This window comes from Leucopleurus acutus (assembly GCF_964270905.1).
Source record: "Leucopleurus acutus genome assembly, chromosome: 8".
Lineage (NCBI taxonomy): Eukaryota > Metazoa > Chordata > Mammalia > Artiodactyla > Delphinidae > Leucopleurus > Leucopleurus acutus.
This window is the reverse complement of record NC_139151.1, coordinates 72,320,869-72,347,768: the sequence shown is the minus strand read 5'-3', so window position 1 is coordinate 72,347,768 and position 26,900 is coordinate 72,320,869. Positions and strand designations below refer to the sequence as shown.

Sequence of the window (26,900 nt, the reverse complement as noted above, 5' to 3'; positions counted from 1 at the left end):
AACTTTAGCCCCAAACCTTCTAATTTGGAAGAAGGCTTTGGGGTCCCCTGGAAGGACACTGGACTGGGAGTCAAGAGGCCAGGATTCTAGTCCGGGTGACCTTGGACAGGTTATTTCTCTGACATCAGTTTCTCATAAACAAAATAGAGGTTTAAAAACCGCCACTCTGGTTAAATAAAAGATGGTATGTATACCCATTCGTTGGAATACTGTGTAGCTATTAACAAGGATGGGGAAACTTTACGAACTGGGATGGAAAGATCTGAAAGATGAAGAAAGTGAAAAGAGGGCTGAATAGCGTGTATAATAGGCTACCTTATGTGTTAAAAAAGAGTAGAGACAAAAACATATTCATATTTGCATGAAGGAGCTCCAGAAGGAGCCCAGAGACCACAAGTGGTTACCTGCTGGGGAGGGCTGGGAGACGGAGGGGCTTGGGAGCCGGAGGGAGCCTCTTCACATAGATGTTTATATTGTTTTACTTTTTAACTATATGATTGAATTACCAATTCAAAAAAAAAGTATAAGAAATAAAAACTCAATCTCTGTCTTTACCATGTCGCAAACGAAAGCAGAGCTGTAGCAGTGCTTTGTCACCTGTCAGCATTCCCCCAGTGCCAGGGCTCCCCAGGGCCCAGCAAGAAGATCCGCAGTTTCCTTTCAAGGCCTGCTCCAGTGTGGCTTAGTCAGGAAGTTCCTTCTCAGGTCTGACTTCATCCTCTCCTGATAAAACCTCCAGCAGTGCCCCCCTAGTTCCATGTAGCTATCAGTAGTTATCCTCAACTCCCTCTGGGCCTTACTGGGTATGCTGGGTAAGTCTAAATCCTACCTCCTCTCCCTCCAAGTACTTGGAATAGTTTGGCACTAGTCAGTGGGGGACAGGCCCATTGGTCCTTGTAGCCAACCAGGGAAAGGGAGACACTAAGGGAAGAGAAGAGAGGCCAGAGAGAAGAGGCTTGCTGCCCAACCTCTCCTCACCCTCTCCCGTGCACAGCCATTTCCCTCTGTGTCCACCTGTCCCATCCCTTCCCCCCACCACACACACACATAAGAACATCTCTGAGTCTCCCTCTTGCTCCCTTCCTTGTCCTTCATGGCCTCATCCTCTCCCTGGTCCTCCCAGGTGAGTGCCCACGCCTGCTGTCACCATGACGACCATTCACCACAAGGAGATGCTTCAGGAGCACGTGTCCATGGAGTTCTCCAGTTCCACCACCGACATGCAGACCTTCTCCCAGACAACCAAGATCGTGGGAGGCAAGTAGAGTGGGATGGCTGGAGGAGGGGGTCAGTAATCAGGTAGGGGCAGCCTTTCTTCCTCCAGTATTTGCGACTGCTGGGCCCCTCGAGAGCCCAAGATACCACCAGCAACCCTTCCCAACTTGTGTTTCTAATCTGTGCTTTGATAAAGCTTAGCCAGCCAGATGCTCACCCACAGATCCAACCTCCAGAACAAAAGCTTAGGAAAAATCAGTCACATGGATGTGTGTGAGTGATTGATGAACTCTCAATTGCTTAAGATCAGAGCCATAGGCAAATACCATCTCTGATGGTAGAATTTCAGGCATGGAGGAAGTTAGGGAGGTAGCAACCTTATCTACCTATGAATAATAATGCTGGCCCTGCCTCACTTAAGAAAGAGAAGACCTGGAGCTGCCAGTGGAGAGAAGATGAACACATAAACAACTGACTTGAGCTTCCAGGCACTCAGCCCTTGGGGACCAGACTTGGGGGAGGGCAGATCCAAGGGAAAGCTGAGAAATGGTCTCAGAGCAGAACAGACTGTTTTAGTCATGTCTCTAGAGGAAAGTGATTAAAAGATGGCCAGGGACCAGGATATTGAATTCCTGTCCTCCCAGTCATTGCCCCCTCCTTCAGAGTCCTCTGTGCACAGAGGTGAAGACCAGATAACCACTTTACACCAATTCCTCCTGGCCAGTGAGGCAGAGCTAGTGGAACAGCCGGGACTCAAGACCAGAAGTTGCAAACTCAATTGACTATAGTAGCGATTCTCAGCCCTGACTGCGCATCAGAGTCATCTTAGTGTAGGAGTGGGGGGAGAGGGGAGTGAAAAAAAACAGCGATATGTGAGTCAGAGGGTTAAATCTGGTGGTTTTTTGTTTTTTGTTTTTTTAAGATCTCCGGGGATTCTGACGTGCAGCCAGCGTTGAAAACCACTGGCCGATAGTGTCCAGGCAGGGAACATAAATGCAGAAAAAAGACTGAGGTGAACTGGACAGGATGTAGTCCATCTAAAGGGACAGTCACTCTTCACCTCCCTCCCACTGACTGTTCTGTTACCATATGGGAATGTGAGTCCAGTGCTGGAGGATCCAGAAATCTGCATTTTTATGTGAAATCTCTCAGTTTTTAGATGTAGGGCTATTTTTTGTTTAAACATTGTAAAGGTCAAATAGAAAAACATGTGTAGACCAGGTGCAGCCTTTAGAACTCTGGTCACTATTTAATGCTACTGGGGGACCAGAGCTTCCAGAAGAGAAGCCCAAGAGACCCATAAAATCCCAAAGACAAGTTTCCGTCTAAGAGAGAAAAAAGTAGAACTCAAGGCTTTGACCCAATAAAGATTGACCAGGGGGTGGATGAGGCGTTGGCTCCCCTAGTGGTTGAAATTTGCCATAACACAATGACCCACCGACTCTTTAAGGTCCTTGTTTCTCGGCCAGTGCTGGTCCTGCCCCCCGCTAACCTAAAATGCTCCACCGTCCCCTCAAGAAAAGGTCAGCCCTCCAATCCCAGGCTAAGCTCCGCCTGTGGCCCATTCTGACCTCTCGCCCGCCGCCACAGAGGAAATCGTGACGAGGAAGTCCTCCAGCACCACAGAGTTCTTCAGCTTGGTGACCCGGAGTTCCAACATCCCTGCTGGCGAGAGCATCCCGGAGTTCGTGGATAAGCCTCAGCCGGTCACCGCGCCCGAGGGTGCGTCCCTCCCCGCGTCTCCCCAGGCCCCTGGGTGCTTCCCTTTCCTCCCCAGTGCCCCAGCCGCCACCACCACCACCATTGTCCTCTCAATACACAATCACTGGCTGGGTCGGGCCGAGGGTCCCTGCCCTGCCCAGCCCAGGGCTGGGAGCAGGTAGAAGGTGCAGCTTGGAGGCTAAGAGGGAAAAAATAGGTCCTGTGCCCACTGCAGGGGATAAAGCCATGTTCCGAGTCCGGGTGCAGGGGAACCCCAAACCCAACATCTCCTGGAAGAGAGAGAGCGGCACCCCCATCAAGGAGTCCGCCAAGATATTCTACGACAGCGTTAACAAGGAGCACGTGCTGAAGGTGCGAGGTCCAGTTACCCATAAGGTTGGAGGCGGGGACCCCTGGCATGGGCTGCAGGTCCTGTCGCTGTAGACCCAAGAACTGGGAGATGGGAAAAGGGGCTGTCATTGCCCTAGAGGAGGGGCAGGATAAGAGAAACCATGTCAGGAGCTGGGGGGTTGCCAGAGTGAGCAGGGGACCAAAATTAGGGGCGGGGTAAGGCAGAGCTAGGACAATGCCAGAACAAGGAGGGGGCAAGACCAAATGGAAGAGAAAGAGAGGTTCCAGAAGGTGAGTGAGCCCAAAAGGAACGTGAAACCAAAGCTATGGGCGTGGCTAGAAGGGGCTAAGACCACGGTGGGCGGAGCCAGGCTGAGCTGGAGCGGGACCGGCACGGAGGGAGGGGCTGGTCCTAGAGTGTAGGTGAGGGTGAGGGTTCCTGGGCTCTTCAGGGGAACCTTCCAGAAGAGCAATGCCAAGGGCCGATCATCCTAGGGTCTAGCTATCTTCTGCATGCAGCCTCTGGCTCCAGACCCTTTGAGGAGAGGGAGGGATGGGTCCCTGGGAGACCTAGACCTATAATTACTCCTGTTCCTCATCCTGCCTGGACTTCCCACTGTGAAAGGCGAAGAGCCTCCCTTCTCCCCACAGACGCTGGTTGCTTCCTTCTCCTCCTGAAGGCGCATTCTAGGACCCTTAGCCCCTACAGCACACACAAGCTGCCCCAGAGCGCCCCCCCCCCCCACTACTGGCCACTCCTTACACAAGGTCATTCATTCGGCAAGCACTTTCCAGGAACCCACTGGTACCTAAGTGCCTTTCTACAGGTGCCAGGGCAGCCTTGTTCACCCCCATTTCCTCAGGGGCTCAGGCCAATACCTGGTACAGAGGAGTAAATCCGTGTTGAATAAAGGCGTACTCAGCCCAGCGTCAGAAACTGCAGATAAAGCTGCAAATCAGAGGAAGTCCCTGTCATCCAGGAGCTCACAGCCAAGGGGGAGAATCCAATGCAGAATCAGGCTCCAAACAGACACACGCACACTGACCGCTACCTGGCACCTCCTAATCACAGAGCCTGCTCAATCCTCCACACACACATCCAGCACTCAGCTCCTCCCCCAGCCCAAAAGAAACACGCTCCTTTCCCATCTCACAGACAGTCCCCCTGTGGTTCCCTCCCCACCTCCCCTGCTAATGGCCTGACTCTGATCCAGCTGGAGCCTCTGACCTCGGATGACTCTGACAACTACAAGTGCATTGCAAGCAATGACCATGCAGACGCCATCTACACCGTGTCCTTGCTTGTGACCGAGGGTGAGCCAGCCCCGCTCTCCTGGCCTTTCCTCTTAGGGACCAAACTCCCTCTGTCTGACCTTGTCCCTCTCTCTGTCCTCAGGTGAAGAAAAATTGGATTTCAAAAAGATGTTGAGGAAGAGGTGAGGCTGGGAGGCTCCTCTGCCTAGGGTGTGGTCCCCCCACCCTCCAGGCTAGAGCTTCTGGAAGGCCTTTCAACAGCCCCCTGAGTTAATGGCCCAGCCTCCAAGAATCCATGGAGTAGGGAGGAGCATCTCATGGTTGGGAGAGGCCCCCTCTGTCTTCAGAGAAAGGCACTAAGTCCAAGTTTGGCACCCACTTCCTTCCAGGGGACCCCCTCCCCCCAAGAAGCAGCAGAAGAAGGTGACGGATGAGAAAGAGATGCTGGAGATTTTGTCCCAGGTGCCCAAGAAGGACTTTGAGAAGACCTGCATGGAGTATGGTTTCACAGACTTCCGGGGACTGCTCAAGAAGCTCAAAGGGATGAAGAAAGTGGAGGTAGAGGTCAGTGCCCATCAGGGAGCAGGGAGCTGCAGGCCAGGGGCTGAGCCTTACCGAAAGTGCTAGTGCCTGTGTGACTCCCGGAGGCAAGGTCTCCCCACCATGCACGTGCGTACTCAAGGGCATTCTCTACTGCAAGGGCAGGCAAGGAACTCAGGTCACCCTCCTTCTACCTCTTTTCTCTTCACTGCTCCCTAATGTATTTGCATGGACTTTGGAGTCAGACAGACCTGGGTTCAAAGTCCAGTTCTACTGCCTTATTAACTGAGTGAACTTGGGGGTCTCTCTGATCCTGTTTCTTCATCTGCAAAATGAAAATTATACTTTCCTTTTTCATTTGTTTTTGTGGTGGTGTTCTCATTTAGTCACTCAACAACTCATAACTGTTAAGCCTATGTAATGGGCCCAGGTACATAGTGACTATTCCGCAAATGGTGGTTCCTTTCTCTTCCCTTATCATACCCGTTTCCCCCTAAATCTTCAAGTTGTTCGTTGTAGGGGGAGGGGGTGGCGGGGAGCACAGTTATCTAATCAGCCTAGTCATTTCTCCCCAGACCTTCAGGGGGCTCCTCCAGCACTGGAGACACAGTCTGGGCAGATTCCAGATTCCAGATGCCTCTGACACCTGCCTTTTTGTTACCACAATTTCTCAGACCATCCAGATTCTGAAGCCCCTGGAAGACAGAGAGACCAAGGTGGATACCACGGTGGTCTTTGAGTGCATAATGGAGCTGAAGGACCCCAATGTCAAAATGACATGGATCAAGGTGGGGAGAGCACCTAGGAAGGGCCCACCCTGGAATATCATTTTTTCTCTGCACCCCTTTCCTTCCAAGACCCTCTCACTACCCATAAGCCCTTTCCTCTCCTCCATCCCATCCAAAGGATGCCATCTGGTATGGTTGAAACTGGATGAGAGCTGGGCTTTATTCTTAGATGTTCCACCAGTTTGCTGTTTGATTTGAGACAGTTACTTCCCTTTCTCTATACCTCAGTCTACCCATCTGAAAAGGCTGGATTAGATAGTCCTGCAGGTCACTGAAGATGGACCTCTAAGAGAAAGTATCTAGTGAACTCATGCATATTAAGAGTTCGGGCCTCGGGAGAGGCAGAGACCCTGGATCCCACCGAGCCAGATGATGAGGCTAGAGAGATCTTAGGGGCCTCTGAGTGTGTTTGAGGATCTTAGAGAGGTAGATACGGCACCTTCCAGCTCAGGCTGGCTTTGGGGAATGGAGACCTCTAGAAATCTCCTCCTAAACCCCTTTATCAGCTTTTCTACCTATTCCATGAGGCAGGATAATGAGCCACTGAGGATCCAGTACTCCCTGGGCAAGTATGACGTGAAGCAGATGGGCACCAAGTACATGCTGGTCATTACCAACGTGAACATGAACGATGCAGGCACCTACAGCCTGTCCGTGGACAACAAGAGGATAAGTGCAAAGCTTACAGTGCTGGGTAAGAGTGTGGGCACCAGGCAGCACAAGGAGGACACAGTCAGGGTCAGGGCAGAGGAATATCCAAGGATGGGGAGGAAGGACCATGGGGCTGTGCACAGATTGCACAGGAATGGGAGTTAATGGCGGAGAGAGACATGGGGTATAAGGGAGAGGACTATGAGATAAAGTGCTATGGGGCAATGTAGCATAGTGGTTAAGAGTACAGCTTCTGGAGTTGAACTACTGGAGTTCAAAGCCCAGCTTCTGTCACTTATGAGCTGTGTATTTGGGGCAAGTGATTTAACTTCTCTTTGCCTCAGTTTTCCCATCTGTAAAATGGGAAATAATGGTAGAGTCTACCTGAATGCTTTAATATGTGCAAAATGGCTAGAATAGTGCCTGGCGCATATCTAAAATCACATAGAGAAATATTCTTTCTAAAATTGCTGTTAACATTACTGGGGAGGAGACCATATGAACATCATGGGGGGAGACTCTAGGATTCACAAGCAGAAGGAAAGAAGGATGCTTTCCCCAACTGTGGGCTACAGGACGCCAATGACACCTGAGTCTTTATGCCCCCGCTTCACCATCCTGCCCCTCAGGAGGGATCAGGGATACAGCCCAATGAATGCCCCTCCTACTCTTTGCTGCAGATGAGCCTCTGAAGTTCTTGGGAGAGATGAAGCCAATGAAGGTGATGGAGCGCCAGACAGCTGTATTTGAGATCCACCTCTCCAAGAAAGTGCCCAACTTTGTGTGGAAGTTCAATGGAAAGGAGCTGAAGAGGGATGAAAAGTATGAAATCACTGTGTCTGAGGATGGTTTGACCCACACGCTTAAGATTAAGGATGCCAGACTCAGTGACAGTGGCGAGTTCTCTGCCGAGGTGGGGGACCTGGTTCAGAAGGCCCAGCTCACTATTGACCGTGAGTGTTTGGGCCAGAGCTTGAGGGGTGGGCTTCATGCCACAGCAACCTCCATGTGAGCATCTATCCATCCATCCATCCATCCATCCATCCATCCATGTATCTGTCTATCTCCTCCTTGCAAGGCCCTTTGATGGCTACTAGAAAGATAGAGAGTTCTCTCTGCTAATTCCTAGTCTAGTGGGAGAAGCAGGTGTGGAAATGGAATTAGAACAAAAGTTCTTAAGCAAGGAGTCAAGACACTCTAGGATCTTACTATCGGCTGGGAGATCACAGGTCAAGAAATTATTAGCCTTTATGGCTCTAATATCATATATTACAGCACATCACTCTTGACTACTTACATTCTTATATTATACCTAGTTTGGAGAGTTGCACATGATGGTGGGTCATACATGTGAACCACTCTTGACACAAGTGACATGGAACAATCATTGCTGTGATTGAGGGAGACATGGAGGCTGTGAGAACCCAGAGAAGAGGTACCACGTGGCAATGTCAAAAAGGATATGATGAGATGACAGCAAAGCTTTACCAAGTAAAACGAAAAGGAATTCAGTTTTCAGGGAAGGGGCAAGAGAAGAAGAGGGAATAGCATGTGTAAAGGCCCAGACACCAGAGAGACAGTGCAATTATGGCTGGAGCTCCAAGGGGACATTAGAGATACTGCCTGCAGTGCCGTGAGGGGGTAAAAGCTGTTGTCCCATTTTACGTATGAGGAAAGTGAGGCTTAGGGAGTGAATGCGCTGCATACAGTCAGCTGGCAAGCAAGAGGCAGAGCTGGGACCCTCCCTGCCGGGTACCTCTGTGAGTCGGGTACACACTTCATTGCACAAGGCCCTGTGGTTTCTAGGGTCAAAAAGAGGAGCAGGGCAGCATCTAGCTGCAGAGAAGGAGGTTGGGAGCAGGACCAAGTGTTTGTTTGTCTGTCCATAGGCATCCCTATAAAGTTTGTGAGCACCCTCAAGAACGTGCGTGTGAAAGAGAGGAGTTGTGCGTGCCTTGAGTGTGAGCTGACATCCAAGAATGTGACCCTGCGCTGGAAGAAGGACGGACAGCTGCTGGAGCGTAGCTCCAAATACAGCATGAACCATGAGGGCAAGCGAGCGGAGCTGGTCATCGAGGATGCACAGCTCAGTGACAGTGGCGAGTACACTGTGGTGGCCATGCAGGATGGGGACCCCATGGAATACTGCAGTACCGCTGTAGTCACTGTGGAAGGTATACACCCACCCTGTCAGTCCCCACTGACCAACCCCCCAGCCCTAACAGTTTCCTACTGTGGACACCCATCAGTCCCCTGACTGACTTCAATCCTCCTCCAGACCATGATCTAATTCTACCTCCCCACTCTGACCACCCCGATCTCCCAAATTCTGACCATCTCTACCTCCTAGACGCTGACCATCCCTCATCTTTTGAACTCTATCCCCAATCCCTTGACTTCATCCATCCTTTACTTCCAGACTCTGACCATCCCCAGCAAACCTGGTCACCCCACACCCCTAGACCCTGACCAGCCCCTACTCACTATCCCTGACCACTCCTCACTGACTCTGACCACCCTCAACTCCCAATAAACGCTGGGCATCCCACAGAACAGCATAACCAGCTAAATATCCCAACTCCATTAACCACCTGCATCCCACCATCTAGTCCCCTTCTTCACCTGAGCATCCTATGTCCCCACTGACCATCCTCCGATGATCAGCCCCCCATTAGCCATCTCCCAGAATTCCCAGTTGCCATTTCCCAATGCCATTGACTTTTCCCCAACCGCCCCCCACCTACCTGCTCTAATGCGCCCACCGACCATCACCCACTTGCCCATTTCCAAACATCTTGCTCATCATAAATGATTTTGATAGATGCCACCAGCCCTTTTCCCGTAAGTCCCTTCCACCCCGATACCCTAACCCAACCCCTGCCCCCTTTCTCTCGAGAGCGGCTGGCCACCGTGAAGAGCGGGATGTCCGACGTGCACGCGGCCACCGGGAGCCCGGCTGAGCTGTGCGTAGTGCTGAACGACGAAAAGGTGGATGGCGTGTGGCTGAAGGATGCCGAGGAGGTCCGAGGCAGGGGCCAGGGAAGGGAATGAAGGACGAAGGGGTCAACCGGGCATACACTCGCACTCATGACCGCCCCTCGCCCCGCAGATCACGGACTTGACCGGCGCGCAGATCGTGAAGCAGGGTGCGGTACACAAGCTCATCTTCCCCAATATGGGGCCAGAGCACGAGGGCAAGTACACATTCAGGGCCAAGGGTGCAGAGAGCGAAGCCTCGGTATTTATTGCAGGTAAGGTCGCCGCCCACTATGGACAAAGCTAGACCACGCCTGGCCCGCCCACCTACTCCTAGCTCCTAGGAGGAGCCCATCCCCCATGGGCTCCTCCTCCACCCCTCGGCTCCTCCCGCGTCCCTGCTCTTCGAGCCTTCCCTGCCGCCCCTCCCTGCAGATCCTCCAACCATCGACCCATCGGTACTGGAGGCACTGGCCGCGCACCCGGTGACCGTGAAGGTGGGCCACACCGCGAACATCAAAGTGCCCTTCCGGGCAAAGCCGCTGCCCAAAGTGACGTGGTACAAGGACGGCGTGGAGGTGACGGAGGAGGAACGCGTGTCGATGGAGCGTGGGGAAGACCAGGCGCTGCTCACCATTTCGAACTGCGCGCGGGAGGACAGTGGCATCATTATGCTCAAGCTCAAGAATGACCATGGCTCCGCCACAGCCACGCTGCACCTCAGCGCGCTGGGTGAGGCCAAGACCCTGGCTTGGCTGGGCTGGGGGCGCCACGCAGGCTGAGGAGAGAGCTGGAGTTCGGGTTGAGAATGGGAATGAAGTGCTGGCTTTGCAGCCAGAAGACGCCCATTTCCTAACTTCCTAACTAGGTGGCCTTGGGCAAGTCCATTAACTTTCCTGAGCCTCAGCTTCTCATCTGCGACAGGGTGGTTTTTTTAAAGTGCCTATTTCAAGTGAATTTAAAGACGATAGCAGAGTGCACAGTACGTACTTGACCTTCAGATGTTGCTGAAGTATTGTAACTGACTTGGAGATGACGATGTGGTTGGAAGTAAGGTGGAAATGAGGTAAAAGAGAGGTGGCATTTAGGATGAAAGTGAGGTTCATTGCGAAGAATATTGGAGTTGGAAGTGAAATGGAGTGAGGGGAGGTGAGATAGGGTTGAGGATAGAATGAAATTGCAGAGAAAGATGGAATGAGGGTGGAAATGGTATTTGGGATGAGTCTGAACATAAAGTTAAGGAAAGACATGAGGAGCTGGCCTTAGTGAACTCATATTCAACATGCAACACACACACACACACACCAGCATCACCTCCTCCACCTGCATCTCCATCAAGCTGTGGGTTTGGATGGATTGGGTTTCAATTCAGTTTGGCAGTATGACTGGGCACCTCCTCTGTGTTCTCAGTACTGAGGACACAGGGATGAGTTATCCCCAGCAGTCCCTCAACCCAAAAGGGATAAAAACCGGCAGACATGTAATTATAAAATAAACTGTAATAAAAGAAAGTACTGGAGTTCTGGAAGCTGAGAGGAGGGGAGACCTTGTCTGGAAGAGGTAAGTGGGAATTAGCTGAGGCGGGGGTCCCTCAGGTCCAGTTCACTCATTCCTAGGCGGACAGGAATCTCGAGGGGGCAGGGATCAAGACATTTGGGCAAGTCTTAGGAAAACAGTGACAGAGGGAAGGGCAAGGGATCCGCAAAGCTCAGAATCTAGCTATGTCTCAGTCTGGTGGACCTCCAACCAGTGGGATGAAGCCCTTCTGGCCCTTTGCTCCAAAGACACATTCTGATGCTCTCTTCTGTCCTTAGACCGTCCCAAGCCTCCCCAAGGCCGGGTGGAGTTCCTGGAGCTCTCGGGTAATTGTGTGCACATGAAGTGGAAGGCCCCGAAGGACAACGGCGGGCGGCCTATAACACAGTTCATAGTGGAACGGAAGGCAGTCGGCAAGAAGTCCTGGATTAAGATTGGTGAGGTGGACAGCAAAGTCACCAAATTCTCCACCAACAAGGTGGAAGAGGGGAAGGCCTACCAGTTTCGTATCCTGGCCGTCAATTCGGAAGGAGTGAGCGACCCGCTGGAGACAGAGGAAGTGTTTGCAGGAAATCCTATTGGTCAGTGAGATAGCCCCGTGCTCAGTGGGGACCTCAGGGGCCACCGTGGGGACCTTCAGCCGGTGAGGAGTGCTGGTCTGTGGGAGATTCCGCAGGGTCATCTCTAGCTGCCCCACGAGACAGACGGCTTCTAGAGTAAGAGCAGAAGATCGTTTTGGACGGGAATTGTCAACTTTTTCCAGTCAGATCACATGCACAACACACTCCCGTGGGTACCTCCAGAACTGTGCACGATTCCAGGGAGATAACTCCACTTGTTCCTCCATTCCAGAAATCATCCCATATCCAAGGGAGAGTAATGTTACTTTAGGGATAGCCTTGAATCCACTCTAATTTTTTTTCCAAAGAAAACCCTTGACAACATTGGCATTTTAATTATGATCACTAGTTAATTACTTGCTACACTCCTCCCAACTGATCTCCGTGTTTCTGTGTGTCAAGACAGTACATTAAAAACTGTGCCACTGGGGATGCCACAGGTTGGAAAATTCAAGTTGGCGGCTCTCTATCTTGGCTACACATTAGAATCACTTGAGGTCTCTTAAAAAATGCTGATTCCTGGTCTCCACCCTAGGCCAGCTGAATTAGAATATCAGGACACAGGACCCAGACACTAGTTTTTGGTGGTGTTTGGGGTTTTTTTTTTTTACTTCCCACATGACATTAATGTGCAACCAGAGTTAATCATTGGCTTAAGTTTTTTTAAGGAAGGAACCAGAGCTCAGCATGGGGTGGGCAACTGCCTACATGCTCCCCCACCTAACCTCTGCCCTCTCTCTCTCTCCCACAGAGCCCCCTGGTCTTGCCTCCCAGCCCCAAGTGACTGACGTGACCAAAGAGGCTGTGACCATCACATGGAACGCCCCCACCCAAGATGGGGGAGCCCCAGTGCTCGGCTACATTGTGGAGCGGAGGAAGAAAGGCAGTAACCTGTGGGTGCCAGTCAACAAGGACCCCATCCAGGGTGAGGTCGAGGGACAAAGGCCCAGGAGGGACCAAGGGAGACTTTGTTGGGTGGACCCATGTACCCGTGCTGCTCTGAACATACTCCCTCCTCCAACTCCTTTGTGGGTTTTCATAGCATGACCTCCTCTTCCACATCTACTCACTCTATGGTCTCCTACTACGTGGACCACCCCTGGCCTCATTACCCCTCAAATTCCCATTTCAGGCACCAAGTACACTGTGGATGGTCTCCTGGAGGACACAGAATATGAATTCCGAGTTGTAGCTGTGAATAAGGCAGGACCCGGACAGCCTAGTATGCCATCCAGCTCAGTGGTAGCCAAGGACCCTGTCAGTGAGTATGGTGCTGCCAGGCCCCAACACATAGTGGAATTAGCCATTGGAGGTAGAAAGAGGATTTCTTCCCGGGAAAGTCTAACAGGAGTGGATCACACAGTCTCCACTCTCTGGGAGCCGCCAGCCTGATAGAGGGACAAGATTCACACACAAGAGAAAGCCAGCAAATAAGGATTGAGAGTCAGGGACAGCGAGGAGCTGGGTGGAAAAAAGTTTTTATCAAATGTTGAGTATGTCTGGTTAGGTGAGGTAGTAGAAGCATGTTTGAGGATTGAGCAGGGGTGTCGGGTAAGTGGCTGGGTGGGTGCTGAGCTTAGGTGGTGAGATGGGGAGATCACGCATGAATGGGTGTGGTGCAGAGGGCTGAGCTAGAGGCTAGAGTTTTGAATACAGAGGGGCTGAGTGTATAGTGTATATTGAATTTGGAGGGTTTTGACTTCAAGGGTGAAAGTATTGAGACTGAGAGAATTAAATTTAGAGGTTGTTGAAGGTGAAAGCCTGGGTATTGAGTGTTTTAACTGTGAGTGTTGAAGGTAGAGGTGTTGAAAGTTAAGTTTCAGGGGTATTGAGTGCAGGAATTGGGCATGGCGTTGAGTGGAGAAGAATCTGGGGGCTGACTAGTTGTCTGTGTCACGCAGAACCCCCGGGCCTGGTGCAGGGCCTGCATGTGTCGGATTCCTCCAACTCCAGCATCTCCCTGGCCTGGCTGGAGCCTGCCGAGGGAGACCCACCCTCTGGCTACATCCTTGAGATGCGGGCTGAAGACACCAAGGAGTGGTCCAAGTGCACAAAGATCCCCATCTCGGGCACCTGCTACACAGTAGGAGGCCTCACCGAGAGGCAGAAATACTTCTTCCGAATCCGGGCTGTGAACGAGGCTGGGTGTGGGGAGCCTGTAGAGCTGGACGAGGGGGTCCGTGCCATGCCACCACCAGGTGAGGGATGCAGACAGGGCTGGAGTGTAGGCCCCAACATCCTAGCTCCACACCTTCCTCTCTGGGACCTCATCCCACAGGAGAAAACTGGGCAATGCTGTGATCAAGAAAGAGTCGTCCATGCTTGTGCCTGGACAGGGCTAGGGATAACCCCAGGGCCTTCCCTGCCAAAAACAAACAAACAAACAAACAAAACAAAAACCAAAAACCCCACTCATTGTGCACCGAATAGTATCTACTGTGTGCCAAGGGAGGTGTTAGGGATTTAGAAAAAAATAAAACACAGGACCTGCCCTAAAGAGTCTTATGTAATAATAGAGGGAGACAGATGAGAAAACATAAATAAATGCTTCACAGCATCGCAGGGTTGCTAGATGTCTGTATGGCCTGTAGTGAGAGCATGAAGGAGAAGAGGTTGGGAAAAGCTTTGGAGGGGAGGCTTAAAGCTAAGTCTTCTGGAAAGAGTGTTCCATGCTCCCATCTCTGTCTCCTCCATCTCAGCTGCTCCCAAGTTTGACCTCAGTGCCCGGCTGAAAAGTCACATGGTGGTTCGCGCTGGGACAGCCCTCTGTATCCATGCCGCCTTCTCTGTGAGTCCTACCCTGGCCCCCAGACGCCCACCACTTAACCAAGTTGGCTGCTACAGCTCTCATAGTCTCTGCCTCTGCCCCTCGCCAGACCCCTGGCCTCAGAGCCTGGCAGGAGACTCCTGGACAGTGGGATAGGGCCTGCCCCCAAATACCACCCAGGTGACCCCTGGTGCCATCTCCTGTCACCACCCAGGGCTCACCACCACCCAACGTGATCTGGCTGAAGGGTGGCGTGCCCACCAAGGGCAGGGAAGCCATCACCAAGAGCAAAAACCACTCCCAGTTCCTTATCAGCAGCACCAAGTGCTCCGACTCAGGGGTGTACCGCATCTTGCTCCAGAATGAGTTCGGAGAGGCGTACCATGATATCCACGTGCGTGTGGCAGGTATGACAACAGGTAGAGGCCTGGGGAGGCATCGCTGCGCACGCTCCCTAGGGCTGCTTGAGTCCCTACCACTGTAAAGTCATGCCTTAAGGTAGTCAAGGCTTCTTGGGCACCACAAAGCAAGACTTTATCAGCCTTTGCCTTAATGCGGAGGGTTGTTTTCACTTTTTCTCAGTGTCTTGAAGCCCCAGAGGCATTGAACTAGGACCCAGCCCTTGTTTCAGTCTCAGTCATATATGGAGAGCTTCGGGGCATATGCAGAGTAGGGTCTGTGAGCATGGAGAGAGCAGAGAATGGGTAAGAGGCAGGAGGGACAGATGGAGAGGAATCCATTAAAACTTGGGGTGATTTGCCTATATGTTATTGGAAATACTTTTAAAGTTTGTGATGTGGTCACCGAGAAAGCCTTTTGGGGGGAGCTTCACAGTCCCACAGTGTCATTGCCATCCAGCTTCATTAGAATTCTTGAACCACAGCTGAAATGAGCCTTCTGTTATTTTTCAGTCCCCCCAGATATTTAGAATTTTAATAATAAAGGTGGTGAGTAAACACTTTGGAAAGAGCCTTTTCATTATCTTAGGTTGCAGGAAACTTTGTAGGTTTTGAGGTTTAACACATCGTGTATTATTAAATTTACATTAATCACTATGCCAAAGAGGATGTGACACATTCTTCTGCATTGATGCATTTTGTACCCCTCTCTCCATTAAAATCATAACAGCCCCCCCAAATTGGGTGGCCTCTTAGAGACGGCTGGAAGCTTTATAATAAAGCCCTAAACCCCCAAGAGAAGAATGGGTGAACTTTTATTGAACAGATCCTACATGCCAGGCACTTTACGCAACATTTCCACGATAGTTATTGTTAGCCTCATTTTGCAAATGAGGAAATGGGTCTCAGAAAAGATAAGTAACTTGCCAAAGTTCACAGGGCTAGTAAATGGCAGAGCTACACTTCATAAATAGTTCTTTCTGACTCCAAGACCCCCAGCTGCCTGAGAGAAGAAGGTAAGGTGCCCCATCCCATCCTCCTTAGGGCTTGGCAGGTAGCGGGGGTGGGGGCACGATACTTCAGCCCCCCCAGGGTGGCTGATGGACCTTCGGACCCTTCCAGATTTTCCGCAGCCACCCACAAACCTGCAGCTGTTCGAGGAGGTCCCCAACACGGTGACTCTGACCTGGAACCACAGCCCCGACGTGCAGGAGGACAGCGAGGCCCACTACGTCATCATGAAGCGGGATGCCAGCACCGCCACCTGGTTCACTGTGGCCGAGCACGTCTTCAGCAACAAGTACACGGTGACCGGGCTGCTCCCCGGCAGGAAGTACTACTTCCGGGTGCTGGCCCGGAACGAAATCGGTGACAGCGACCCGCTGGACTCCAGGGATACCTGGCTCGTCAACAAGGACAAGAGTGAGTCTGGGGACTTGGGGGTTCAGGTAACGTCTGGGATCCCTGATGGCGGGCATGAAATAAGGGTTGCAAGGGGTACCCAAGATTTGAGGTAAAATCTGAGGAGCACTGAGGTGAAAGGGTTAATTAACATCGGGGACCCTGGGGAGAAAAGCAGAGGTCTGGAAGCCTAGGGGAGGAGATTCCTTCGGGGTACACTGAGGGGTGAGACGAACGCGGAGGTGGGGTGGGGAGGTCCCCTTGGGGGCGGGGATGACAGTGGGGTGCCGGAGGGTGAGGAGGGGTTGTGGAGCTGAGAGGCTGACTGAGGTCCTGACTGAGGACTCAGGGAGAGTCCAGGGAGCAGGGATGACATCCAGAAACCCTGGAGGAAGGGCATTAAGGGTAAGGATAGCTGCGGGAATCTTGAAATGAGGGCCTAAATTGGAGAAAGCAGAGACCGTGGAGGCTGCGAGGGCGTTGGGGAAAGCTTGGATGGGGAGTTAAAGGCCAGATAACAGCTCGGGTCCGGAGGCTGGCGGCTGGAAAGAAGTCTAGGACGCCCGGGTCTGGAAAAGCGTAAAACCCCGCGGACCTGGTTTAGGTCTTGGAACCCATGGGGGTTGGGGGGGGGCCGGAAGGGGAACCTTAGGAACCAGTATAAAGTCGGGGCCCCAGAGTTGACAGCGCGTGGGAATCTAACCCAGGTCCTCGGGGCTCCGTGAGCTGGGTCTCCGGGGCGTCTTAGGAGCACTAAGCCGGCGCGCGATGGATGGGGGCCTTGGTGTGCGCTCACCGCCCTTCGTGTCCCATCCGGGCGCAGCCGAGGACCAGAGCGCCAAGCTGAAGCCGTACCAGCAGAAAGACTGGCGCCACGCGCCGCGCTTCCTGACCCCGCTCAAGCCGCACACCGTGCTGCGCGGCCAGGACTGCACCATGACCTGCGCCTTCCTTGGGAACCCACGGCCCACCGTGACCCTCTACAAGGGCGACGTCAACATCACGGCCAACTCCAAGTTCTGGTACAACTCCACCAGCGGCGTGTGCACCATCGTCATCCCCACCTGCACACTCAAGGACAGCGGAGAGTACAGCGTAGTGGTGGAGAACGAGCTGGGCAAGGACCGCAGCAGCTGCACGCTCACCGTCTACGGTGAGGGTGCAGCGCCGGCCGGCCCGGGACGGTGTGGGTGCCTGGCTGTGTCCCGCGTGGGGCGGAGGCGCAAAATGGCGGCCTCCTGAGCCGTTGATCAGCTCTTTTCCTATGGCTGGCGCAGGCTTTTATTTAATCTGACATGGGGTGGTGTAAACATTCTCCAACTGGCCATAGTTCGTACCACTGTCCCATCTTCTCGATGTCATTTGTTATGTGCCTGGCCGCTGCAGACTTGGGAGTTTGCAATCCCTCAGTAGTCTGTAGTTTGCAACCCTTGATGGGCCTAGACTTGCATTTGAAAAAGTCACCAGTGATCAGGCCTAAACCAGACTTACCAATCACAATCTCCCTGGCAGGGTTCTGGAAGGAACCTTTATGTTTACAAATTTTGCAAGTGGTTCTGATGCGCAACCCAAATTGAAGACTACTGGTCTGAGATAAGGATAGATGGGAGGCACTGAAGGGAACCTAGTGGAGGGAGGCCCTCCCTCTGCACATACATGTGCTATGTTTCTGCTCATGGGTGCACATATAGGGGAAATATTCTGTTTCTTCCTACACACTCTACTGTCTTCACAGCTAAACAGCCAGTTGCATGAACTGTCTAAATGCAAAGATGACCTGTTTTGCTCCTCTTTGTTTAAACTTCCTCCTAGCTTTCCCATGATCCTTTAGATAAAAATCACAATCAACAAGCCCCCACCCCACCATCTACCTCTCCAGCCTCATCCTCTGCCACTCTCTGAAGTCTCCATGGCACACTATTGGTGTCCATGGTTTCCATGGTTACAGATGCCTTTTTTTCCATCCTGTTATAGATGCCTTTCTCTGGGGAAAGGACCTGGTCCTGTTGCTCTGTCTCTCAAGTACTCAGCTAAGTGTCTGGCATTGAGATGACGCCTCCACAGTGGCTACTGAACTGTGTAACAGAACTAGGCCAGGGAAGGCCCTGTGGGAGTCATCCAGCTCTCATTCCACAGCTAGAGAGATCCCTGACAACTTAATTCTGGTTGTAAGCACATGGGCACAGGGCCCTGGCTCCAACACTCACCAGCCATGTGACCTTGGCAAGCCACTCTGAGCTTGTTTCCCCATGTACTGCTTAGGGCTGTCATGAGGATTAAATGAGATAGTGCACAGAAGTTCCTGGCACAATGCGTGGCAAATACGAAATGCCGAATAACTGGCAGCTCTTGGCCCCACACACCCAGCTGACCTTGGGAGACTGGGGCTGGCAAGGACTGAGGATTCCGGGCAGGGTCCAGCCCCTGGTTCCTGCATAGCGACTGCAAGTCCGGCAATTTGGAGTTTCCCTTACCCCAGCATCATTCATACTAACAAATACTTGCTTTGCTCTTTCAGACAAAGATGACAAGGCAATTCTAGCCTCCGTCACTGAGAGTCTGCAGAAGAAATCAAAGTACCTTATGTGAGCTCCAGCCCAGACCAGGCATCAGGAGGATGCTGTGATGTGGGGGGGGGGCTTCTTGGCCCATCCTCTGTGTGGTCCCAGCGAGAGAGACCTGGTTCCCTCTGTGGTGCTTGTCAATGTAAACATTCAGTGAAGGCATGGGACAATAAACTGAGTGAGTGCGCCTGTGCCTGTTCCTAACCATGGTGTGCAGCAGGGACCAAGGAGATAGATGTGGGCGTAGGATGGGGATACACAGAACCACGACCCCTGCTCGGTCCAAACCCACCCACATGGGGAACGACCAGCCCCCTTCTGACTGGGCCTCGCCTTGCCTTCCCCTCCTCCACAGCCACACTGCACCCTGCCCTCCCTCCGGGCATAGAGGACAAAGTCTGCATCTTTCTCCCCATCCTGCCCTTCCCATTTCTTCACTCCAGGTAAGGTGTGTCTTCAGAGTTCAGGGGTTGGAAGGGATCAGGACCTTGCCTCTTCAGTGTCTGGGGTTCCCACTATTTGAGAATTAGAGCATCTGAAAGCTAGAACGGATTGGTCATCCTGCTTGCCGGCTTTCAAACTTATGTTTTGCAGCAGAAAACCCTTCCTTTAAAAAAAAAAAAATTCTTAAGAACCTACTGGACTTGAAACAAGGATAGGGGGTCTTTGAGCCTCCCTCCTCTACTTTATTCTTTTGCTAGCTCCCACTAGCAGGGATCTCTGTAAAAACCCTAGTTTGAAAATCACTGATTCATTCAACACCCGTATGGGGCTTGAGTCTCTTTATCACATCCCCACAACTGTACAACCCCTCTACTGATGGCGTATTCACCACCACCCAAGGCTTCCCTTTTTACTTCTGGGTCAGGGCACTGCCCATTAAGATGCAAATGCCCCTGGAGTGGGGTGACACATTATTCTGCCAGGGCTTCACATCTAAAGTATGAACCAGACAATCTAATCTCATTCCTCCCAGCTGTTCAACTGAGCCCAGAGTCCAGGAAGAAAGGAGATGCTTGAAGGGAATCTGGATCATTTTGGAGCAGCTGGCAGGTCTGGGGTGGGGAGGGGAGGAGTTGGGTAGCAGTAGAGGACACTGGGTAACTAGGAGTCACCAAAGGTGCTGGGCACCTGTGCACAGGGGAGTGCATCAAGGTCAAGTTTGGACGGTGGCAAATACTACCCAACCCCCATCCTCTTGATCTACATCCTCACCCACACACGTGACCAGCAAGTGAGACAAGCTCCAACTAGCAGTGTCAACAGAGCCAGGGAGCCAGCCTGGCGCCAAGATGCACCGGCCAGGACTGTGACCCAGGCTGTGAGGACATCCAGGGCCCCTGGCGCCATGCCCCACACCCCCACCTCTGCAAGACAGGCACGTGCCACACAGGCAGACAAGCAGAGCAGCCAATGGCCCTTGGGTATTTTTTATTTTTTTTCACACAAGCAATAGGATGGAGTTGTCCCATCCTTGCTCCCCTTGCATTGAATGTGCCTCGGGTCTTATGACCCTAGAGTGTCACTGGAGCCCCCTCCTCTCACTCCCAGGGCAGAAGGGGCAAGGAGGAAAGACCTGAGAGTGGGTGTGTATGTGGGGGGCGTCCTAGCTCTCTGAGCCAGGCTCAGCAACCCCTCAGCAGCTCCCTGAGGCCCTCTCCCTAAAAGACTTTGACACACAGCAGGTCAGAGACAGCTGGCAGAGTAAGATATAGATAGGCTGGGAGACAGACTACACACAAAACACTCACATACAGATGCACACACAGGCTGGCCCCTTCCTTTGGCGTGGTTCACCCTAGCCCTGGGGATAGGGTCTGAGGGTGGTGGTGTGGGGCCTGAGTTCTGGGACGGCCTTTGAGAGATGGGACCAACTTGAACCCTTGGTACCCCAAACTCCCAGGCCAAAGTAGTCCCCAGTCTTGCCTACCTGGATAGACACCCCTTCACCTTCCCACCCAACACTTAGAGATTAAGATTGTTCAAGTAACAAGGATAGATGTGGGAAAGGGAGACTCCACCCCATCCAATCTTCCCAACTAGCGGCCTGTGAAAGGGGCTTCAAGCCCTGGACGTGGGTCATCTCAGCACAGACTCCTCCCCTCCTCCCTCAACTCTGTGCAAATCAGAAAGACTGGAAGTGGGCGAGTTAGACTCTTCCACCTAGTAGAAGTAGGGGAGGTTGAGAGGATGAGCACCATGGCCCTCCAGAGGGGCTCTGACAGTCCGGATGGGGTGGTACAGGTGGGGAGAGATCTTCTTCTGGCTCCAGCAAGGAGCATCAAGCTGGCTCTTTTTAGTTCTCAGCATTGTCCTGGATCACTAGCTTTGCTAGAAAGATCCTTTTTGCTGCTTATCCCCTCAAACTTGTGCATTTCACAGGTGGTACCTGCTGCCCCAGGCTGGTACTTCAGCCATCCTGATCCAGCTCTTGCAGGTTCCCAGGTTCTGGACCCCAGCGCCAGGAGCAGAGAGGGGTGACGAGCACCTGGCCCCTCATTTGGCCTTGCTCAGTCTGTAGTCTTCCACCGGCTCCCGGCTCTCGACAGCTGACAGGGCGATGAGCATCTGGGCGGCGTAGTAGGTGGACATGATGAGGGCCCGCGAGTAGGGCACAGGAAAGCAGAACTTGTTGAGGGCGATGGTCAGGTCTGAGACAATAAAGAGCAGTGCACCGCTGCCCGCCGCCAGCTCAGTCCAGCGCCAGGCAGTCCCAACCAGCTGTAGCCCTGCCACAGCCCGCCAGCCCATGAAGCTGATAAGGGCCATATAGACCCCCACCAGGTAGGTGAAGGCACCCGTGAGGCATGGGTAGAGGAGGGCATAGCACAGGCCCGACAGTACTGCCATAACCAGACCTGTCCGAAGAGCCAGTGGCCGCATGCCAAAGGCCGAGGCATAGAACATGTGGGTCACAGCAAACATCAGCAGACCTAAAAGTGAGAGGGGATGATGGGATGTTGAAGGCAAGCTCAGGCGAATAACGAGTGACGGGAGGCGGGGGTAGGAGTAGAGTGCTTGGGATAACCCAGGAGCTTTCTTCTGAGAGTAACAGGGGTGGGAAGAAATCCATGAAGGCAAAGATACCCTCCCCGACTCTCCTGTGGCACTCCAGAACTGATCACCATATCACTGGCAGGGTCATCCTCCGACAGGGGCCCCAACAGTCTTTGGCCACAGAACCCCTCAAATTCCCCATATTCTTGTTTTAAAAAAAACCTCCCTTTCCCAAATCCTTGGCCCCCCAGGGTCCTCTAGCCCCCAACCCCAGGATTCCTCCCAGGTAGCTACTGTGATGACTGACCGTGCACAAAGTAGCCCTGGTCCTGCCAGATGAGGAAGGCATCACCTAGAGCAGAGAAGATGAGCCCCACAAAGATGCGGGTGGCACTGGGGTGGGCCAGCAGGAATCCCAGGCCGTGGGCCAGAAGGAAGAGCCAGAGGCAGAAGATGGGCAGGCACTTGACGAGGGCGCTGACCCACGACGGGCTGGACGAGGGCAGCCAGAGCACAAAATACACACAAGTGGCTTTGAAGAAGGGCACTAGCTTGGGTCCCTCACTCTTCACCTGGAGGACATAGGACAAGGGCAGCACTCAGAGCGTGGGAGCTCAGAAGCCCAAAGCGGGGCTCAGAGCCAGCACCCTCAGCCCAGGCATCCACCCCAAAGACAGGCCCACCGCCCAAGCAGAGAGGATTGACACACAGAAACCCAGTTTGGCCTGCCCCAAGCAGCCAGCAGAGTGTGAACAAGTCCATCGTTACCCTGAGGCTTAATTGATTAGGAAGAGAAAGGGCTCCCCTGTCCCTGCTAGTTGCATCCATTCTTGGCCCCGGGGCAGGACCAGAATAGTCACTCACTGCGCAGAAAACAGACTTTGCAATAGTGTCCCGTCCTGCAGCCCAATGCTTCTCCCTTCCTGCCCCCTCCCTCTCCTTCCCCAAAGCCCCTTTGGCCTCTCTCTGCCAGCATCAGCCCCCAGCTGTCTGGAATAGAGTGGAGACAGCAGGAAATCACAGAGACGCCACAACTGGCCAACTCGTGATCCTCAGCAGTAGGGCCAGGACACAGGCCCAGCAACACCAGGTGAGCGCCAGGAATGTGTGGGCACCGTCAACCATCTCAGCCCCCACAGGCTCTCTCCCTGGCCAGTCTGCAAACTCAGCCTCCACTCCAGCTGCCCCAACCTCAAGGTACCATCAAGGGCAAGGAGAGGAGACAGGGATGCTGCCTAGATATATGGACCCATGAGTTAGGAGCAAGAAAACTGTCCCTGAAATACCAGCAATCTCAGGAATTGGGGGGTTGGAGAGGGTGTCAGTCAGCCTCATTTCCCAGAGAATAACAGCAACTCGAGGCCCATCAGAAAGAGAGGCAGGAAGGGGAGGGAGAGGTTCTCTTCCCAGCTTTTGATCAGAAGCCAGCAGTCAGGCTGGGAGGAGATGAGGAACTGAGAGGGGGAAGTTAGAGCAGCTGACTTGGTCTCAGCCGGATTAGGGGGGAGGGCAGCTAAAGAAAGGTTGTGTCCAAGGCCATGCAGGCACCAGGGGGCTGCTGCAGATATTCTGAATCTGTGATCCCCTGAAGCTCCTTTTCTTGGGCCTCTGGTACTGGGGCTCTGAGAGTGATTCAGAGCAGCTGAGGTTTCCGGTATACTCATGCTCTGCCCCAAGTGACAGGCCTCTGGCTGGGTGAACCGCCTAGCCCAGGGCTCTGGGTACACACTCAGACTCTCAGACCTTCAGTCCCTGGTTACCTGGGACTGAACAGGCTGTGATGAAGGAGGCTGGGAAGAGGCAGATGGTGGGTCCAGGGTCTAAGCCTGCCCTGGCTCTGCCAGGGGTGAGAACAGTGAGAAGAGATGACTAAGTTCCTTCCTATGGAGATTCCCCCATGCAGGCTGGTCAGGGCAGGGACACGGGCAGAGGAGGGGACGGCTTATCCTCACAGTCCCCAGATCTCCCCAGCCTCCACCTGCCAGCCCTTGGAAGCATCTACTCCACACCCCTCCCCCAGCCCCATGTTTCCTAGAAGGAGAAACAGCAGTAGCAGCTGGGGAGGTGTTGATAGTCACAGAGAACCCAGCACTAGAAGGAGGAGGGGGGCGGGGGAGAGACAAAGGTTCAGGTGAGAAAGTCTGAACAAGGGGTGTCAATAGAGAACGACCTCTTCTCCTCCAGCGCGTTATCAAGGCTGTTTAGACTCACAGGCGTGCCCTGCACCGCCCCAGACTTCTCTGTAAGATGAGGAAAGGGAGGAAACAAATTTGGAACAGGATTCCCACGAGGTCCCAGTCACCCTCCTGCTCTCCCCCGCCCTCTCCCACGCCTCGCTCTGGTCTGCCCACGCAGAAGCCTGCGGTCCGCTACCGTCCCCTTCCTCTCCCAGGCAGCGATCCAGCCGACCCGCGCCAGACACACAGCGATCAACAAAGTCACGCTTCCGAGTCACGTGCCCACTGTTTTCCTCCCTCCCTCCGACCGGCGGGGGGCGCGCGGAGGAAGGGTGCAGAGGTTTGGGATGCGGCGGACCGTGACAGCGCCGACTCCCGCCTGGGGACGCGGGCCGCCGCGGGATCCCTGCCCTTCCTCAGTCCCCGGCTGCTTGGCCTCCCGCAGCCCAGTCCCCAGGCCGGTGGGCTGTGGCCGCGCCGGACACTGGCTCGCTCGCTCACACACTCACCACAGTGACCGGGGACACCATGGCGGAGGCGGCGGCCGCAGCAGCTGGCACCCGGCTCCAGGCTGCAGCTGCCAGGACGCGCCCGCAGCCAGGTGAGGAGGCGACGACGTAACAAAGCCCCAGTGATGGACAACACCTCCCGCGCGCCGGGCGCTGAGGGTTCTGTCTGCGATCCCCACGACGTCACTGCAGACACGGCCAATGAGCAGGCTGGAGTCGGCTGCGGGGGTGGGGGGCGGGAGGAGTGAGGATGGCTGGTGCTGCGGGCTAGACCCCGCCCACCACCCACCCACACTCCCACACCCTCACACCCACACACCCGGCCGCTACTGCCCAGGGTAGAGAGGCTTGCCTATCCCTGGTGGCTGGAGGCGGGGCCCTGCAGGTCCCGCCCATCTGGGAATCAGTGCCAAGGCATCCTGGAAAGTAACCGTGACCGCAGGCCCTGGGTGAGGACGGAGATTGGCCGAGAGACAAACACATTCTTGCTCTGGTCACACGGCTACACACATTTTTCTCATAACCCGGGGATAAAAGGCAAAGACAGATTCCCTTCAGCCTTTAAACATGCAGTCCGCACGGACAGTTACAATTAGACCCACAGCCTTCACTGTGTACAAACCCACATCCAAATGGACCCACGATGGTCAGCAGACGTACAACTTTCAACATGAAAAGAGACATGTAACAGCCCATAAACCCATACATATGTATGCACAAACACATATGCACAAACACACACAGGATCACAATTACTCTTAGGCATCAAACAAGTACATGGACACAAAACGAACAACCACAGATGGACACACATCCTTCAAGGTAAAAAGAGACACATATATAGGCATGCAGCATCCTACAGACCCATGATAAACCCAGTTACTCAATTGCCCTTAGGCACACACTTCTCACAACTCAGAGACAGCTGTAACACACACAAGAACACACCAGGAATGATAGGCAGGCAGACCTGAGCATACTTAAGGACCCAAAGGAGTGTGAACTAACTCCACCAAAAATGCAACTTAAGCAGATTAATGTTGATGTCACACAGACTTAAAGTACACAGGCACATTTGGAACCAAGCATGTTCAGAATCATGGGAATTACATGAGAGAAATGGTAGGCAGTCAAATAGACTGGGACTCCGTCCCAGGTTTGCCACTTCCATGCTTCCCCTCTCTGGCCTTGATTTCTTCATGTATAAGATGAGTGGATGTTCTCCAAGTTTTCTCCCAAGCCCAACATGTGTAGGATTGGGAAGGGCAAGGGCTGCTGCTTTCAGGAAATTTAAGTCTAGAGGGGTCTTCCTGGAGATGGAGATTTCAGATACATCTTAAAGGATGGCCCGGTAGTCTTTGATCTGCCGTAGGAGGGAAGTAGCTGTGTGTCAGGCTTTGGGAATTGGGGTGGATTAACCAGCCCTACTTAGTTCTAATTAGCAGCCATAAAGGAATTTTAGCATCATGATGACACTGAGGCCCTAGTGCTGGACCCCTCCTTGTGCTGGCTGGGGAGAAGCCCACAGACTGAGATCCCCTGTGAGCCCCTCCCACAATGGGCCTCTTCTTTTTTCTTTTGGACTCTGCCTACTTTCCCTAAAGCCTGTGTTGTCCACCTGACACCCTCTCAGAGGAGGGAGCAGCCCTCTTCTAGTGACAGAATTGAAAAACAGAGATTCAGAGCCAGGAGCAATAAGGGTGAGAGCCAAGGCTTGGGACTGAGGCTCACCCCCAGCCTTCCCTCATCCCCTCCAGGCTCTTCCTATACAGAGTCCCAGTGGCCAAGGTTGAACTATGCGTGTTCTACTGTGGGGAGATTCACCTTACCAGAATGGGAGACTAGAATTGCTGCCCCAAGTGCTTTGTCTCACACACACACACACACACACACACACATACACTCCTACAAAGTGTGCTGCCTGGAAAGAACACTGGATTAAAAGTTAAAATACTGTACTTAGTACTAGTCCTTCCTCCTCTGTGACTTACTAGCTATATATAACTGCGCACATCACTCCATTTTCGGAGCCTCAGTTTTTTCATCAGTAAAATGGAGGAATTGGGCAAGAAGATATGTGCAAATGTGTCAGTTTTCTAGCCAAACCCTTTAATGTCACCTAAGAGATACTTCTCAGACAGTGGCCAAGTTCAGGCTTAGTTCAGGGAACTAAGATCCCACAGGCCGCGTGGTGCAGCCAAAAGAAAAAAATATACGTAGGTTCTGTCCTCACAGGGTTCAGTTCAGGCAGGCAAGTAAACAGTAATTATGGAGTGTGGCAACTGAAATAATTGAGGCATGAAGATATGTCTCCTGTGACATCAAAAAGATGTCAGAATCATTCAGCATGCCTGGAGGAGCTGAGAAAGCTGGGGCTGAATCTACAAAGATGAGTTCGTCTTCACTGAGTAGACACTAATGAAAATGATGTTCTAGGTGCCAACTCAAAATTGTC

General features: G+C 53.0%; 2 protein-coding genes across 2 annotated transcripts; one reads left to right on the top strand and one right to left on the bottom strand.

The window, feature by feature from the left end:
- Window positions 1-1,148: 1,148 nt before the first annotated feature.
- IGSF22 (immunoglobulin superfamily member 22) lies at window positions 1,149-18,787 on the top strand (the record flags this gene model as incomplete). Its single annotated transcript, XM_082844358.1, has 22 exons — window positions 1,149-1,257; window positions 2,806-2,937; window positions 3,152-3,288; window positions 4,482-4,581; window positions 4,664-4,703; window positions 4,911-5,085; window positions 5,736-5,849; window positions 6,381-6,543; window positions 7,181-7,453; window positions 8,390-8,674; window positions 9,397-9,521; window positions 9,610-9,751; window positions 9,912-10,208; window positions 11,291-11,593; window positions 12,384-12,557; window positions 12,765-12,893; window positions 13,534-13,830; window positions 14,332-14,420; window positions 14,614-14,806; window positions 15,920-16,219; window positions 17,022-17,351; window positions 18,717-18,787. 22 exons carry the CDS (start codon window positions 1,149-1,151, stop codon window positions 18,785-18,787), a joined length of 3,978 nt encoding a protein of 1,325 aa, XP_082700484.1.
- Window positions 18,788-20,113: 1,326 nt separating this feature from the next.
- TMEM86A (transmembrane protein 86A) lies at window positions 20,114-25,129 on the bottom strand (the record flags this gene model as incomplete). The annotated part of the gene is given in 6 exon segments (XM_082845003.1): window positions 20,114-21,695; window positions 22,067-22,331; window positions 23,520-23,530; window positions 23,533-23,663; window positions 24,446-24,665; window positions 25,072-25,129. Coding segments are annotated over 6 exon segments (1,122 nt in total). The 3' UTR covers window positions 20,114-21,258.
- Window positions 25,130-26,900: the final 1,771 nt, after the last annotated feature.